The 18,814-nt window shown below is 44.0% G+C and overlaps 1 protein-coding gene across 5 annotated transcripts in view; it reads left to right on the plus strand.

The window, feature by feature from the left end:
- Positions 1 to 18,814, plus strand: part of LOC111963320 (inositol-tetrakisphosphate 1-kinase) — a 58,405-nt gene that overhangs the window by 11,722 nt on the left and 27,869 nt on the right. For all 5 annotated transcript variants that reach the window (XM_023986670.2, XM_070443370.1, XM_023986668.2 and 2 more), the window contains one exon: positions 16,475 to 16,600. In XM_023986670.2, coding sequence (XP_023842438.1) covers positions 16,475 to 16,600 — 126 coding nt within the window. The remainder of the gene's footprint in view (positions 1 to 16,474; positions 16,601 to 18,814) is intronic.

Here is an 18,814-nt window from a genome sequence, read left to right on the forward strand (position 1 = left end):
TGGGAGAAGTTGCTCTTGGAGGATGTGTAGATACCATTCTTTATTCATGGCTGTGTTCTTAGGCAAAATTGTGAGTGAGCCCACTCCCTCGGTTGAGAAGCAACCCCACACATGAATGGTCTCAGGATGCTTTACTGTTGGCATGACACAGGACGGATGGTAGCGCTCACCTTGTCTTCTCCGGACAAGCTTTTTTCCAGATGCCCCAAACAATCTGAAAGGGGATTCATCAGAGAAAATGACTTTACCCCAGTCCTCAGCAGTCCAATCCCTGTACCTTTTGCAGAATATCAGTTTGTCCCTGATGTTTCCTGGAGAGAAGTGGCTTCTTTGCTGCCCTTCTTGACACCAGGCCATCCTCCAAAAGTCTTCGCCTCACTGTGCGTACAGATGCACTCACACCTGCCTGCTGCCAATCCTGAGCAAGCTCTGTACTGGTGGTACCCCGATCCCGCAGCTGAATCAACTTTAGGAGATAGTCCTGGAGCTTGCTGGACTTTCTTGGGCGCCCTGAAGCTTTCTTCACAAGAATTGAACCGCTCTCCTTGAAGTTCTTGATGATTCGATAAATGGTTGATTTAGGTGCAATCTTACTGGCAGCAATATCCTTGCCTGTGAAGCCCTTTTTGAGACTTTGCGATTAATTGCAATTCATCTGATCACTCTACATAACATTCTGGAGTATATGCAAATTGCCATCATACAAACTGAGGCAGCAGACTTTGACATTTTTTATTTGTGTCATTCTCAAAACCTTTGGCCACGACTGTACATAAGTATTCAGACCCTTCACGCAATACTTTGAAGCACCTTTGGCAGTTATTACAGCCTCGTGTCTTGGGTATGACGCTACAAGCTTGGCACATCTGTATTTGGTGAGTTTCTCACATTCCTCTGCAGATCCTCTCAAATTCTGTCAGGTTGGATGGGGAGCGTTGTTGCAAAGCTATTTTCAGGTCTCTCCAGAGATGTTCGATCAGGTTCAAGTCCGGGCTCTGGCTGGACCACTCAAGGACATTCAGAGACTTGTCCTGAAGCCACTCCTGTGTTGTCTTGGCTGTGTGCTTAGGGTCGTTGTCCTGTTGGAAGGTGAACCTTCGCCCCAGTCTTGGGTCCTGAGCGCTCTGTTCATCTTTGCCTCGATTCTGACTAGTCTCCCAGTCCCTGCCACTGAAAAACATACCGCAGTATGATGCTGCCACCATGCTTCACTGTAGGGATGGTGCCAGTTTAACTCCATACGTGACGCTTGGCATTCAGTCCAAAGAGTTCAATCTTGGTTTCATCAGACCAGAGAATCTTGTTTCTCATGGTCAGAGAGTCCTTTAGGTGCCTTTAGGCAAACTCCAAGCGGGCTGTCATGTGCCTTTTACTGAGGAGTGGCTTCCTTCTGGCCACTCTACCACAAAGGCCTGATTGATGGAGTGTTGCAGAGATGGTTGTCCTTCTAGAAGGTTCTCCCATTTCCACAGAGGAACTCTGGAGCTCTGTCAGAGGGACCATCGGGTTCTTGGCCACCTCCCTTACCAAGGCCCTTCTCTCCCGATTGCTCAGTTTGGCTGGGCGGCCAGCTCTAGGAAGAGTCTTGCTGGTTCCAAACTTCTTCCATTGTGATCTTGGGGGCCTTAATTGCTGCAGTAATCTTTTTTGAACCCTTCCTCAGATCTGTGCCTCGACACAATCCTGTCTCGGAGCTCTACGGACAATTCCTTCGACCTCATGGCTTGGTTTTTGCTCTGACATTCACTGTCAACTGTGGGACCTTATGTAGACCGGTGTGTGTGCCTTTCCAAATCAAGTCCAATCAATTGAATTTACCACAGGTGGACTCCCAAGTTGTAGAAACATCTCAAGGATGATCAATGGAAACAGCATGCACCGGCGCTCAATTTTAAAGTCTCAGCAAATTGTCTGAATAATTATGTAAATAAGGTATTTCAGTTTTTTTATTTTTAATACATTTGCAAACATTTCTAAACCTGTTTTCGCTCTGTCTTTATGGGGTATTGTGTGTAGATTAAAACATTTTAGAATAAGGCTGTAACATAACAATGTGGATAAAGTCAAGGGGTCTGAATACTTTCTGAAGACACTCTAGGTAGCTGCAGCCCAATATGGCGAGTGGGTGTATGAAAATGAGTCAGCTAATTGGGCAGATGTATTGCCTCTCAAGGCTGTTTTGCGTGGCAGATTGGGCTGCACAACGTGTCGATAAGCCAGCGTCGCAAGGGGGTAGTTTACACACCCTACTCCCAGATATTTCACAGATATTCTACTGTAAACGGCCGGTGGTGGAAACTGTACATATTTCCTCCGTCCCCTCATGGATGCATCTTCTCTAAGCTCCCCAGGCCCGTTTTCTGTATGCCTGTGAGGATGCAGGAGCAACATGCGCACCGCCAATCATGGGCTTCCTGCCTGGGGACTCTGTGTTCAGTGTATTGTGGTGCGACTCGTCACATCTCAGGACATTTCAACAACCAAACTTCTGTATTCACATTCGGGAGGACATTACCTTTTTGTCTTTCATTGAGGGAAACACTAGTGACCAACCTTTTGTAATGTGCACGCACATGTTTTTTAAATTTAACTAGGCAAGTCAGTTAAGAACAAATTCTTATTGTGCGCTTTGGGAACCTTTTAACAGAATGTGACTAGCAGAACGGGTGTTGTATGTGGAGGATGCAGTAGATAGGCCTCCCTCCCCCCTCCCTATCTAAGAGTTTTATAAATAAGCATCAACCAGTGGGTCTTGCGACGGGTATACAGAGATGACCAGTTTACAGAAGAGTGCTGAGAGAAGGACAGTGTACCGTCTACCATACTCGCAAGTACTTGTATGAGGTGACTACCTCAAGCTCTAAACCCTCAGAGGTAGTAATCACACCTGTGGGGAGAGGGGCATTCTTCTTACCAAATCACATGGCCTTTTGTTTTGGAGGTGTTCAGACAAATGTTAAGGGCATAGAAAGCTTGTTGGACATTTTAAGAAAGCTTTATTGTAGAGCTTTTAACACAATCCTGGGAGGGGCCAGTTAAGTATAAGACTATCATCTGCTTATACATGGATGAGAGAGCTTCCTACTGCCTGAGCTATGTTGTTGATGTAAATTGAGAAGAGCGTAGGGTCTAGGATCGAGCCTCGGGGTACACCCTTTGTGACGGGCAGTGGCTGAGACAGCAGATGTTCTGACTTTATACACTGCATTCTTTGAGAGAGGTAGTTAGCAAACCAGGCCAAAGACCCCTGAGACACACCAATACTCCTTAGCCGGCCCACAAGAATGGAATGGTCTACCGTATCAAAAGCGTTTGGCCAAGTCCATTAAAAATAGCAGCACAACATTGTTCAGAATCAAGGGCAATAGTGACATCATTGAGGACCTTTAAGGTTGCAGTGACACATTCGTAACCTGAGCGGAAACCAGATCGCATACAAGAGCGAATACTATGGACATCAAGAAAGCCAGTCAGTTGATTAATGACAAGTTTTTACAACACTTTTGATTAACTGGGCAAAATATAAATAGGCCTATAACAGTTAGGATCAGCTTAATCTCCCCCTTTAAATAAAGGACTAACTGTGGCTGCCTTCCAAGCATTGGGAACCTCCCCAGAGAGGTGCAGTGAGGAACGAAGTTTGTGTAGTGTGTGTCTGTCCCAGGGCTCATAATAGCTCTCTGCAATCTGTTCGTCAACCCAAAATGCTTGGTCTTCCGGGCTTCCGTATCAAGGCAAAAAAAAAACTAGCTTAGACTCTTGGAATTATCTTGTTTGAACGACTTAGTATCTCGTCAAAATAAATAATAAGTTGTTTGAACCAGATACTAAGTCGTTCAAATGAGAATTGTTCTTTTGTCTAATTAGGCCTAATTTGATATGCAGCTTTTCAAAACATTGAATGTTTTTTCTGTCATTATGATTAACTTGCAGAGCGCATTTTCCATGCACAATGCACTTAAAGCTTGTTGGGGTTTACTTCTGTGTGCAAATAATTTCGCAGCTGCAGTTTGAGCTTATTTATTCCCTTTTATTAATGAAAAGAAGCTGATACTGGCCTTTTTATTTATGATATTTTAGCCTAATTATATTGATTTGTATTATGGTGTGTCTATTCCAAGAAAATCAGTCATTGGCAGGAACTGGAAGGAAAGGAAGTGTTGGCTTTGGGGATGACCAGTGCAATATACCTGCTGGAGCGTGTGCTACGGGTGGGTGCTGCTATGGTGACCAGTGAGCTGAGATAAGGCGGGGCTTTACCTAGCAAAGACTTATAGATGACCTGGAGCCAGTGCGTCTGGCAACAGATATGTAGTGGGGGCCAGCCAGCGAGAGCATACAGGTCGCAGTGGTGGGTAGTATATGGGGCTTTGGTGATAAAACGGATGGTACTGTGATGGACTTAGTTTTACTAGCATTTAAAAAGCAGTTGGAGGCCAAGGAAGGAGTGTTGTATGGCGTTGAAGCTCGTTTGGAGGTTTGTTAGCACAGTGTCCAAAGAAGGGCCAGATGTATACAGAATGGTGTCGTCTGCGTAGAGGTGGATCAGAGAATCACCAACAGCAAGAGCGACATCATTGATATATACAGAGAAAAGATTCGGCCCGAGAATTGAACCCTGTGGCACCCCCATAGACTGCCAGAGGTCCGGACAACAGGCCGTCCGATTTGACACACTGAACTCTCTGAGAAGTAGTTGGTGAACCAGGCAAGGCAGTCATTTGAGAAGCAAAGACTATTGAGTCTGCCGATAAGAATGTGGTGATTGACAGTTGAAGGCCTTGGCCAGGTCAAGAAGGCTGCACAGTACTGACTTTTATCGATAGCGGTTATGATATCGTTTAGGACCTTGAGCGTGGCTGAGGTGCACCAATGACCAGCTCCGAAACCAGATTGCATAGTGGAGAAGGTACGGTGGGATTTCGAAATGGTCGGTGATCTGTTTGTTAACTTGGCTTTCGAATATTTTAGAAGGGCAGGATGGATATAGGTCTATAACAGTTTGGGTCTAGCGTGTCACCCCCTTTGAAGAGGGGGATGACCGCGGCAGCTTTCCAATATTTGGGTATCACAGACGATATGAAAGAGGTTGAACAGGCTAGTAATAGGGGTTGCAACAATTTTGGCGGATAATTTTAGAAAGAGAGGGTCCAGATTGTCTAGCCCAGCTGATTTGTAGGGATCCAGATTTTACAGTTCTTTCAGAACATCAGCTATCTGGATTTTTGGTTTTTACATTTAGTTAGAATGTAGAATATAAACTAGATATAGGCTATTGTGGGTTTGGTAGGCTAAATCATTTCAACCAAATAGCCCTAATTAAACTAATAATGATAATGGAAACAAAATATTCTGGGCAGAGCATGCCCAATGCTTGTGGCTAAGCAGTATCAGAGTGAAATTGTAGCCGGAGTGAGGGCATTTTTAAAATTTGCTAAATTACGCCCTGCACCTCTCTCCACACTCACCCACTTACATGCTCTGGTATTCAAAAGCAACCCTGCTTTAGGCTATCAAAGAAGTGTCAAATCATATCAATGGATGGAATCAGTGAATGAATGGTTGCAGCAACCATTCAATTACATTGTCTGACAAACTGCATAACAAATGAGGCTTGATTAGACAAAATAACAATTATATCGTGTGAACGACTAAGTGTCTTTGAACGATTTTAGTACAAATAAACAATTGTTATATCTACTAAGCCTTTCAAACGGGATACTAAGTCGTTCAAACAAATTCCAAGATGTTTGTATTTATTGGGCTTCTGTAGCTTGAAGAGGAAATGGAGAGCTATTTATCTCCCTGCCTCTTCTCTGCCTCTCCTTTTGTGCTGTTTTTCTATGCCGTCTTTTGTGTTCTTATTTTTATTTTATTTTTTTCTGACGATATCTTCAGCACACCCAGACGGAAAGATGTCCTGGGAATGGTCCCAAAGTAAGCAGCGCTTTGTTTCTGAACGCTCTCAACCCTCATGGGAGGCCAGCAGATCGTTACAGCCCAGAGCCTGTGGCGCCCACACCCCTTGCCTCTTAATACACTGACCACACACACACACACACACACACACTTGTCTCTACAACCACCAGTGCTATCTCTGTCCTCTCCCATGCTCAGACTCAGCTGTTTCTCATAATTTTAGCTGTGCTGTCACTAGAGCTGGGACAATAAACTGAAAATTATTGACACTGACCATCATGTGTCACAGGCATTTTGCTAATATCGTTCATTATGATAAGTAACCTATACTCGAGCAATGTGAAGTTTGAAATGGAATACGTTTGATAATATGGTTGACTGTTAATGGGACAATTGATGACCACAACCATCAAACTAGTAGTAGTAGTTTAACCCCCTAAGGTCGATGTCTGTGCCCACATGAACATCTAATTAGCATAATACAGATTCCCCATAAAAATCTGTCCGTTTAAGCTAGAGATCTGTCTTTTCGCATTGGATGCTTCTCAATCCACTGCATCCGCCTATGTTTTTTTTGCTTCCGCTTCTGCGATAAAAGGTGACAGAGCTAGAGCGTTATTTGTCTTCTCACAAAATCGTCTGTAGCATCCGAAAAGTTTGGCCTACAAACTATTATGAACTCTATGGAAAGATGAGACCAACACGATCGTGTTCTCCATTTTGCTTTACGACCCCCACAAGCGTCTTGGGACTCGTCTGAAGTCGGTTCAGCCAATCTACCAACTTCTGTCTGTAACTTCCAAACAGTTTGGGCTGCACACTAATATGACCCCTCTGTGGAAAGGTGAGAATCTCTCACGAACATGTACATGTCGGTTCTGTTTTGCTCTAGAACACCCCACAGGCCTCACGACTCATCTTAAGGTCCCTCGGTACCAATTGAAAAAACGAATGGAAGTATATATGGACACTGTTTAGTGCCAAAAATCTGAGGTTAAATACATGCATACAAGTACCAGTCAAAATGTTGGACACACCTACTCATTCCAGGGTTTTTCTTTATTTTTACTATTTTCTACATTGTAGAATAATAGTGAAGACATCAAAACTATGAAATAACACGTATGAAATTATGTAGTAACTGAAAAAAGTGTTAAACAAATCTAAATATATTTTAGATTGGAGATTCTTCAAAGTAGCCACCCTTTGCCTTGATGACAGTTTTGCAGACTCTTGGCATTCTCTCAACCAGCTTCACCTGGAATTATTTTCCAACAGTGCACTTGTTGGCTGCTTTTCCTTCGCTCTTCATTCCAACTCGTCCCAAACCATCTCAATTAGGTTGAGGTCGGGTGATTTGTGGAGGCCAGGTAGGTGAGTAGGTGTGTCCAAACCTTTGACTGGTACTGTATATCTCTCAGATATTGGACAGACACTTCAGAACAAACTTCCTTTTGATTTTTTTTTGGGGGGGGGACTATGTTGTTCAGTGTAGTGAATCTGTTATTCAATGCGTTTGTATGGGATAATGGCAGTAAGGCCCAAAAATTATTTTTCATACAAAAAATGTGTATGTATTGTTTTTGATACTTCAAGGGGTCTAACATGCTGGCCACACTGCTCGCGTTACAAAATTAATTTACACAAACATGTTATTCAATAATTTCATCCAAACTGCTCGTGTGTATCAACGAGCGTCTGCATAGCCAGGCCTTAAAATAGGACTTGGTTCTATTTTTGTTGCTTGATGCGCTGTAAGTTCCGCCTCTCCCATCTCTTCATTGGCTTTTAGGAGCATATACCCACGTGGGTGATTCTGAAAACTGAGCTGAAGTCCACACTCCAGTCCAGGTGGTGGTTAGTGCACCTTAGTTAGTTGCCAACTGCCATATAATGTCCACTGAAGGAGAGATTACTAGAAATGTTCTAATTTTCCCGTTTTATCTGTGGATTAATTGTCGAAGTAGAGGACACACAATTTTGTGTGACCCAAAATGGGTCAAAATTCTACAAAGATCCCTGAAAAAAATAACCTTGTGCGTTTTTAAGGTAAAATAACAACCCAATGTTTATATCCCAGGACAAATTAGCTAGCAAGAGATAGCTAGCTGAATGTCCATGAATGTTTCGTGCGTTTCGACCTGACCCCAAATTAATATAGTTGGTTCAGAGTTTGTTTTGATATTTCAACCTGCTTGTCCTGGAGAACAGGAGGGCTTCTTAAAGAAAAACTAACAGGTCTGTGAGCTGGAATTCTTACTGGTTGGTAGGTGATCAAATACTTATGTCATGCAATAAAATGCAAATTAATTACCTAAAAATCATACAATGTGATTTTCTGGATTTTTGTTTTAGATTCCGTCTCTCACAGTTGAAGTGTACCTATGATAAAAATTACAGACCTCTACATGCTTTGTAAGTAGGAAACACTGACGATTTTGCAGGTTATCAAATACTTGTTCTCCCCACTGTATTTAGCTACATTCTGTTTTGTGTTAAAGTGCTGTTTTTAATACCGACTTCTGATCCTGATATTTGCAAACATATAGGGACAGTTGGATGAGATGACAACCATTTGAAATTAAATGTTACACAGCTAGAGAAACATGACAATGTCCTCTTGCAGGTCTGTGTGCTTTCCGGAGAAGTCTGTAAAATCCGTAGATGATAATGGGTGGAATCACTCACAATATAGTGAGCCAGTCTGGTCCCAATAGCCCTGTTTGTTTTGAATTGGGATGTTGTCTTCAAGACTCCTTTTTATAGAGTTACTGTACAAGGACAGCTCTTATCTGTGTTGTTGCTCCTGTCTGGCTGTGTGGTGAATCTGAGGAAGAGGTGGTCTGATCAAGGTTAAACCCACTACACACACACCACCTGTTCCAGCCCTCACTTGTGTCCTTGTAGTTTTCAAGCTGACCCGATTGCTGACCCTGTTTATAACAGCCAAGTCTTTTCTAGTAGACTGGTGGTAAACAACATCAATAATGGCAACCAAAATAATCATATGCTTTACTCCATTTTGCCTTGCATAAACATCTGCACAGTTCATTTTCCTGTGAACAGGCTTTTATTGTTCCCTTTTGATGCAGTGTTTGGGTAACTTTTACATTTTCAGTTTTTCTGGGAATAATACCTAATTCATGGGACTCACTGATTTAAAGGCTGACAAAAAATGGCTAGAGAATATTGTTCTATTTTAAGCAAAGGAGTTTGAACCTTTCCTGCTGAGAACCTTCCTGGGGCCATGATAGCCAGTTTTCCTCCATAGGCCCACTAATTGTAATATCACTCATTTATTGGAGCAGAGCTTGCAATAAAGCAACATTTATGTCCCTGTTTTGAAAGTCAGTCAGTAAGGTCAATGGCAGAGATTTAGAACATCTGGAGGGCATGGCAGCGATTGTGACATCATGCTCTGTGAACAAACCTAAATCGGTCGTCCCTTAGGGAGCTCATTTCATATTTCCATATCTAGTGTGGGAAAAACTTCAGGATTTCTCTGTGAGGGGGAAAAAGTCTGAGGATGAAGAGTAAGGTTCCGCTATCTTCATCCGTTTCATTCATATATCCACAATCTGTCCTATCTTACTCTCTCCCTCTTGTCCTCCTCTGCCTTCCATTCATGCTAATCATTCTCTAAGTGATTTCCACAACCTCATTAATATTGACCCGTTTGCCCTGAGCTCATGAGAAAGCAGCCTTCTCCCAAGGCTCCGTACATTAGTCTGTATGTTTTGGAGCTGATCATATTAACCCACCAGACTTAGGGGAAGCCAATGTTCTCTGCTAGCAAGTGGAACCGGGCAAGGAAATGTTGCTGCCCAGGAAAAATGTTGTAAAATGTTTATCATGCGCTGAGTGCTAGGGAATTTCAAGTTAATTTCCTGGTTGTTACTGTATCTCTCCCACTGATCAAAAATAGGAATTGTATATAATTTTAATTGAAGCTCACCGAGATTGATAAGACTCACTCCGTAAAGTCTATTCCTCTAGTCTATTGGGAGTAGCTACTAGTCAGAGGAATCCAACATTTAATGAGGGAGATCTTTTGGATTTCATTTTACAGCTTAGTTCAGGGACTCAGGAGTTTAATCGACTGTATACTTGAGGTAACCAGTTGGATGCCTATTGCAGTGATTAAACAATACCTGTGGGGGTATAGGGAATACTGACTGACTGAAGGATTTTAGTGTCTTCAACCCACCCATTGGGTGTGGTTTGAATGTATAATTAGTAAGGATGTAGCTCTTGTCTATTTTATGAGCACAAAACATTAACAGGATTCCATCCCTTCAGGGAAGAAATGTTACTGTTCCTCTCTTCCCTCCAGTCCTATCGCTCTTTAGCATGATCTTAGGAGGCCTACGTTTTTTCACTCATGGTGAGGAAAAAAACTGCTCTTTATCTAGATCTCTGCTAGAGATGCTCATCTCTGACCTGTTTTGACCTCTAGCACTGTATCACCCCAGCCATCTGCCCTCTCCTGTGGACCTGGGTGAGGGTGAGACTGGTTGGCATGGGAGCAAGGGGGCTGGGAGCAGCAGGCCTTCAGTAATGAAGCCTCAGATGAGAGAGCAGCACAGCAGTAGCGTCCTTCCTCCGTCTCTCTCAGGCTTTAGGAGAGTCACTGGAGCACAGGCTCAGCAGCTGTTGTCTTCACTCCGCCCTGGAGTTCAGCTCAGCTTCTCAGTGATCTCAAACCTACAGTGAGAAATGAGTACTGGACTCCAGTCGTTTGGACAGTCCAAAAGCAGTGGCGACCAAAACTTGGTCCGTCATGAAGATGGCTTGGTTTGAGTACCTCCACACTCCTCTACTGTGAGGTAGGAGAGAGCGAGGGAGACACTGCTGAGACATGAGTCCAATTACCCTATGGCTCCAGGGAGGTGCAAGAACCTGGCACTATACTGAACCAAAATATAAACGCAGCATGTAAAATGTTCGTCCCATGTTTCATAAGCTGAAATAAAAGATCACAGAATTTTTCCATTATGCACAAAAAGTTTATTTCTCTCAGGTTTTGTGTACACATTTGTTTAGGTGTGGCATATCAAGAAGCTGATTAAACAGCATGGTCATTACACAGGTGCACCTTGTGCTGGGGACAGTAAAAGGCCACTAAAATGTGCAGTTTTGTCAGAACACAATGCCGCAGATGTCTCCCAAGTTTGGATGCCTGAGGTACTGGACATTTACAAGTGAATTAAGGTTGTTATTTTGTGACTGATATTGATTGTGTGATCATTTATTTTCTTAATACAGCAAACACAAAAGAACAGTGGTTTTGAAATTATTCCATTGTTTTAATGGTTTATGAAAAGTGTATTTCTATACTGACTTTTACATGAGTCCTTTGTATTGGTGTAGACTTGACGGACCAGACAGTACTAATTCCCTCCAAAAATAGGAGACATCAATATTTTCTCTGGTAGGCACGACCTACCTTGCATCCTAACAAACAATTACCTGAAGTCAAAACCATTACAATTACACAGGTGCACTGTGTGCTGGGGACAAAAGGCCAATCTAAAATGTGCAGTTTTGTCGCACAACACAATTCCACATGTCTCAAGTTTTGAGGGAGCGAGCAGTTGGCATGCTGACTGCAGGCATGTCCACCAGAGCTGTTGCCAGAGAATTGAATGTTCATTTCTCTACCATAAGCCGCCTCCAATGTTGTTTTAGAGAATTTGGCAGTACGTCCAACCAGCCTCATAACCACAGACCAGGACCTCCACATCCAGCTTCTTCTCTGGTGGACATCCGGCAACAGCTCTGGTGGACGTTCCTGCAGTCAGCATGCCAATTGCACGCTCCCTCAACTTGAGACATTTGTGGCGTGTGTGTGTGTGTGACAACTGCACATTTTAAAGTGGCCTTTTATTGTCCCCAGCACAAGGTGCACCTGTGTAATAATCATGCTTTTTAATCAGCTTCTTGATATACCACACCTGTCACATGGATGGATTATCTTGGCAAGGGGGAAATGCTCACTAACAAGGATGTAAACAAATTTGTGCCCAATTTTAGAGAAGCTTTTTAGGCGTATGGAACATTTAATTAGATTTTTTTTATTTCAGCTCATGAAATATGGGACGAACCCTTTACCATTTTTGTTCAGTGTATATGGTTGGAAGTGAAACGGCTGCTGTAGATCCTCACTGTTCTGTAGATCAGAAAACATTTCTCTGGGGAATGTGACAACACAAAGCCCCTCAGTAGAACGAGCATAAAAGCTGGAAACATTCTGCCCTTGACCTGTTCTCCCTGCCGGACTGTGGGTATTTTCTATTAGTCTGTCACAGGCATGGCCCAGCACCAGTGCTGCATGTCCCAGGGGGGCTTCAAAAGACGTCAATTGCCAATTTCTGTTTTTAGTGTTTAGCATAACATCAGCGGCTTCGCAAAGAGTTCTGTGGGAGTGCTAGAGCAAGGTCGTGCTCCATCCATGACGTGCATAGCGGGATGGGACCGACTTCCATGTCACTGCTGGTGTGTGTGAGGGGCCACGCTGTAGACAGGACCTCTTTTTTTGTGGAAGTAGGAGATTAGGAGCTGTGGCGCACAGCCAAATCCTCTGGCTGCTCTCCAACAACCCGTACGTGTGCTGGAGGGCAAGCCCTGAGACCAGTGTGTCCTCTTCATCTCTGCTGACTACTATGCCTTTAGTATTGTGTGCCCTGTCTCTGATGTTTGTTGTCTCCACAGCACAGTATATACAGTATCCCTATGTCCTTGTGTGTTTTGAGTCTTTCAGCCCCAGACTGTCGCGTAAACTAGGTAGGACAGTTAAAAAAATAAAAATAAACATTTTTACCAAAGCAGGACAAAGGCTAATAAGTAATGTATCCATCACCTCTCCTAGAATGATTAACCAGCCTGGCCTACACTGCCAGACCATGTTCCGTAGCTTTTCATCTCTCTGGGCTGAACGTTTAGTTTTTGACCCACTGTGTGCTGTTAAGGTGTGTCTATTTGGCTCCTATACTGAATACCAAGGACTCCGGTGAACTAATGGGGCCTCTCGAAGCTGCTTGGACTAGTGCTGCAAGCTAAACTTCTTTTATTGACTCTGCTCTCCAGTTACTGAAGAAGATCAGAGTCAATAACAGAAATGGCAATTGATGTCTTTTGAAGCCCCTCTGGGACATGGATCACTGGTGCTAGCAATGGCTAACGGCCTAACGCTCATAACCCGGATAACGCTGTCAATGCACACAATGCTTTTCAAGTGCTCTTATATTTAACATAAGACAGACAATGTTTTCGTCTAGTACAGAATCAAGCTAGAGGCTACCTGCTCGACCAGTCCGGTACCTGGGAAAATATCCTCTGGATGTGTGTATAAGGCCAATGGCTAAAGCACACATTTTACTGTACCAGTAGGTTTCATAACGTTTAACAGAAAAGGTCATTCCATACTATGTAAGCCTAATTATTTGCATATTTAGCAAGTACTGATGTTGGAGTCTGCGAAATGCCTATCGTTATTGATAGGAAAGAAAGCGCATGCTTAGCCTCGCTGTATCCTTCCTTGCTATTAGACAGTTTTGGGCCCGGTTTCCCAAAAGCACCGTAAGGCTAAGTTCATAATTTTAACCTTTTTATTGGAGCGTCATTAAATCGCTGAGCTGTTTCCAAAAACCATCGTTACTAAAGTTGCACTTAAAATGTGTTACCTACTGACTGCCTCAGACCACATAAACGTCCTTTCACTGTCAACTGCGTTTATTTTCAGCAAACTTAACATATTGAATCTTTTGTTCATACAAATATTTACACAACTGAGACAAAAACTGAACAAGTTCCACAGACATGTGACTAACAGAAATGGAATAATGTGTCCCTGAACAAAGGGGGGGTCAAAATCAAAATTAACAGTCAGTATCTGGTGTGGCCACCAGCTGCATTAAGTACTGCAGTGTATCTCCTCGTGGACTGCACCAGATTTGCCAGTTCTTGCTGTGAGATGTTACCCCACTCTTCCACCAAGGCACCTGCAAGTTCCCGGACATTTCTGGGAAGAATGGCCTTAGCCCTCACCCTCCGATTCAACAGGTCCCAGATGTGCTCAATGGGATTGAGATCCGGGCTCTTCGCTGGTCATGGCAGAACACTGACATTCCTGTCTTGCAGGAAATCACTCACAGAACGAGCAGTATGCCTGGTGGCATTGTCATGCTGGAGGGTCATGTCAGGATGATGAGCCTGCAGGAAGGGTACCACAGGAGAGAGGAGGATGTCTTCCCTGTAATGCACAGTGTTGAGATTGCCTGCAATGACAACAAGCTCGGTCCAATGATGCTGTGACACACCGCCCCAGACCATGACGGACCCTCCACCTCCAAATCTATCCCGCTCCAGAGTACAGGCCTCGGTGTAACGCTCATTTCTTCGACGATAAACGCGAATCCGACCATCACCCCTACCCCTGGTGAGACAAAACTGCGACTTGTCAGTGAAGACCACTTTTTGCCAGTCCTGTCTTGTCCAGCGACGGTGGGTTTGTGCCCATAGGTGACGTGATGTCTGGTGAGGACCTGCCTTACAACAGGCCTACAAGCCCTCAGGCCAGCGCCTCTCAGCCTATTGCGGACAGTCTGAGCACTGATGGAGGGATTGTGCGTTCCTGGTGTAACTCGGGCAGTTGCTGTTGCCATCCTGTACCTGTCCCGCAGATGTGATGTTCGGATGTACTGATCCTGTGCAGGTGTTGTTACACGTGGTCTGCCACTGCGAGGACGATCAGCTGTCCGTCCTGTCTCCCTGTAGCGCTGTCTTAGGCATCTCACAGTACGGACATTGCAATTTATTGACCTGGCCACATCTACAGTCCTCATGCCTCCTTGCAGAATGCCTAAGGCACGTTCACACAGATGAGCAGGGACCCTGGGCATCTTCTTGGTGTTTTTCAGAGTTAGTACACTAAAGAGGCCTTTCTACTAAGTTTTCATAACTGTTACCTTAATTGTCTACCGTCTGTAAGCTGTTAGTGTCTTAACTACCGTTCCACTGGTGCATGTTCATTTAATTGTTTATGGTTCATTGAACAAGCTTGGGAAACACTGTTTAAACCCTTTACAGTGAAGATCTGTGACGTTATTTGGATTTTTACAAATTATCTTTGAAAGACAGGGTCCTGAAAAAGGGACGTTTCTTTTTTTGCTGAGTTTAGAACAGCTAAATGCGTAGTTGGATGCTTCCCCCCCCCCCCCCCCCCCCCCCCCCCCCCCCCCACCGCCCCCACCCACTTCCACTAAACATAGAATGAAGATGTTTATCTGTCTCTGTGACCGCTGATAACTGCAGAACAAAGTTGCCAATCTCTTTGCAAATGTTACAAACAAGAAAATTATAAAAAAATAAATGAAAACCGGTAACTATGTTAAAAGATAAATACAGTAGGGTACATAGACCTCAATCCATTGAGTTCTAATTTGCTAATTGTCAGCTACTGTCAAATGTTTGTCCCAATATATTTCATGACATTTAACGAGCGCAATGATGTGCCAAATATGATTTAGTGCATTATTATTAGGTAGGCATTAGAATAAGCCTTCCTCAATATTTGCAGCCATAGGTGATATCTGTAGGAGCTGATCTGTCATCAGTATTGTGGAATAATTCTAATGTTAATGTAAGATTTGAATGGAGCAGCGCTGCCTTTCTTTTGAACCTATCAGTATCGGCACATGCTCCCACGATGCACTTGCAAACGTTGTCACTGTGGTGTTTTGGGAAATGCATGTTGCATCTTGGGCCGTTTGTAGGAACGATCCATTATGAAAACACTCATAAGCCTAAGTTCCATTGCTATCGGGAAACTGGGCCTTAGACTCAGTCTGAGTTTTTTTCCCTGCTGATTGTGTGTCTGTCTCCAAAATAGGTTTATTATTGGCCCTTTTTCTTCAGGCATGGTCTCTCTGCTGAAGATAACCTAGCTGAAGGCCACGCACACACGCGTGCCCAGTTGCATATAGACATGATGCGGACTCAGACATGCTGATAAAAGGGACTTAGAAATGGGTACGGTCTAAAGCACACAAACCCAGAGATGGAGAGAATCAGAATACGCTCTCATACACACACACACTGGAACCCTCCCTCACACTACAGTGGATCCATTCAGCTTAGATCACAATAGAGGCTCCTTGTGATTTGGGAACAGCATGTACCCTAGTAGAAGAGAGGCTTTGGGGCACAATTCAGTCTCCTCTTCTAGTGAGAGGGTGCGTGTGTGTCCCCGTCCTCTGGGTATGTGTGCTGACCCACATAACTCCCCCAGTGGCTCCACAACAGCCGTATCGACCTACTGTACTCTACTGACCACAGGAGCCAGACCTATCATATAACGCTGACTGTTCAGTCTGAGGCCAGGCTAGTCCTGTATCTCTACTGCATCATCCTACATAGGTTACCAAGAGTGTTACCAAAAATATACGTCAGGCATACAAAATAAAGACGGGTTATGGCAGTGGTGGTACAGTAGCTTTCCTTGTTTGTTTCCTTGCTGACCTCTAACCCCTGATGTCTCCCTTGTGTCTGTCCTCAGCTGGACCTGAGCCAGCCCCTGGAAGAGCAGGGTCCCCTGGACGTCATCATCCACAAACTGACTGACCTGATCCTGGAGGCTGACCAGAACGACACACAGTCAGTCCTGCTGGTGCAGAGAGTGCAGGTGCGCCTCAGGGAGAGGGAGAAGGGGGTGGAAATAGAGGGGGGGTAAAAATGAAGGGAGAAGCACAACTGTCTATGATTCCACAACACCACAGACCGATTTCACCACTACGTGTCTGGCCATTAAAGTGGTTTTGCTCATTAGAAGGGGAAGTGGTCATGTATTTCCGTATATCACCAGAACAGCCAGTGCTGTGAATGTTGCACACTCATTTTGTGTGTCTCACATAGCTGCGGGAACAGTTTGAAATCTATGGGTGTTTTGTAAGTTGAGGGTCATGCAGGTGTGTGTGGTGATGGTTGTCTTTGTGTTCTTGTGTGAATTGATCTGGCAGTGCTTGAAAAAGTATTAGATGCAGTATCCAACCATCCCCCTCCTCTCTCAAGCCTATTGTACCCGTCAGTATAGCCAGTCAGTGACCCCACCTCTTGAAATGATACTACTAGGTCGTTGCAGGTGACTGTGGGATATTCCCATCCTGCCATGTGAAGGGCTAGTATTGCTATCAGAAACGCCACTCTCAGGGAGATTAGAGTTGGGCTTTGACCCTGCCACTGAACTTCACACATAACACAACATTAATGATCAGAACTGTCACTTTATCCTGTAGTTTGGGGAATGAGGACTTACTTCATTGTGCAAACATTGCCCGATAGTTTGCACACTTTCTTTAGACCATAACTTAATTATAGGTCTTCTAACTGTATAAGGCTTTGTTTTTACATTGTAAACAGTACCCAACATTTTCCTGTGGATTAAGGTGTAATTAGTCTTCATTTCCTTAGAGGACTTGGAGGGGAAAATACCATAACAGCCTTCTATTGCACAACATGCAACCACTGCTAGTGCTTGTGTATTGTGAATACCACCACTAAACACTTGGACTTGAGTGGCCTTCTCTAAAGCAAGTGTAGGCCAATGAATTAGGTTATTCGTAATAAATATGTTTGCCATTTCTCTTTGTGTACAGTGGGGCAAAAAAGTATTTAGTCAGCCACCAATTGTGCAAGTTCTCCCACGTAAAAAGATGAGAGAGGCCTGTAATTTTCATCATAGGTACACTTCAACTATGACAGACAAAAATAAATAAAAAATTCTCCATAAAATCACATTGTAGGATTTTTAATGAATTTATTTGCAAATTATGGTGGTAAATAAGTATTTGGTCAATAACAAAAGTTTCTCAATACTTTGTTATATACCCTTTGTTGGCAATGACAGAGGTCAAACGTTTTCTGTAAGTCTTCACAAGGTTTCCACAACAGTGCGGTATTTTGGCCCATTCCTCCATGCAGATCTCTCTAGAGCAGTGATGTTTGGGGCTGTTGCTGGGCACACGGACTTCCAACTCCCTCCAAGATTTTCTATGAGGTGAGATCTGGAGACTGGCTAGGCCACTCCAGGACCTTGAACTGCTTCTTACGAAGCCACTCCTTCATTGCCCGGGCGCTGTGTTTGGGATCATTGTCATGCTGAAAGACCCAGCCACGTTTCATCTTCAATGCCCTTGCTGATGGAAGGAGGTTTCACTCTAAATCTCACGATCCATGGCCCCATTCATTCTTTCCTTTACACAGATCAGTCGTCCTGGTCCTTTGCAGAAAAACCAGCCCCAAAGCATGATGTTTCCACCCCATGCTTCACAGTAGGTATGGTGTTCTTGGATGCAACTCAGCATTCTTTGTCCTCAAAAAGTTCTATTTTGGTTTCATCTGACCATATGACATTCTCCCAATCTTCTTCTGGATCATCCAATGCTCTCTAGCAAACTTCAGACGGGCTTGGACATGTACTGGCTTAAGCAGGGGGACACGTCTGGCACTGCAGGATTTGAGTCCCTGGCGGCGTAGTGTGTTACTGATGGTAGGCTTTGTTACTTTTGGTCCCAGCTCTCTGCAGGTCATTCACAGAGTCCCCTCGTGTGGTTCTGGATTTTTGCTCACTGTTCTTGATCATTTTGACACCACAGGGTGAGATCTTGTGTGGAGCCCAGATCGAGGAGATTATCAGTGGTCTTGTATGTCTTCCATTTCCTAATATGCTCCCACAGTTGATTTCTTCAAACCAAGCTGCTTACCTATTGCAGATCAGGTCTTCCCAGCCTGGTGCAGGTCTACAATTTTGTTTCTGGTGTCCTTTGACAGCTCTTTGGTCTTGGCCATAGTGGAGTTTGGAGTGTGACTGTTTGAGGTTGTGGACAGGTGTCTTTTATAC

This window comes from Salvelinus sp. IW2-2015, linkage group LG4q.2 (genome assembly GCF_002910315.2).
Source record: "Salvelinus sp. IW2-2015 linkage group LG4q.2, ASM291031v2, whole genome shotgun sequence".
In the NCBI taxonomy this organism is placed as follows: Eukaryota; Metazoa; Chordata; class Actinopteri; order Salmoniformes; family Salmonidae; genus Salvelinus; species Salvelinus sp. IW2-2015.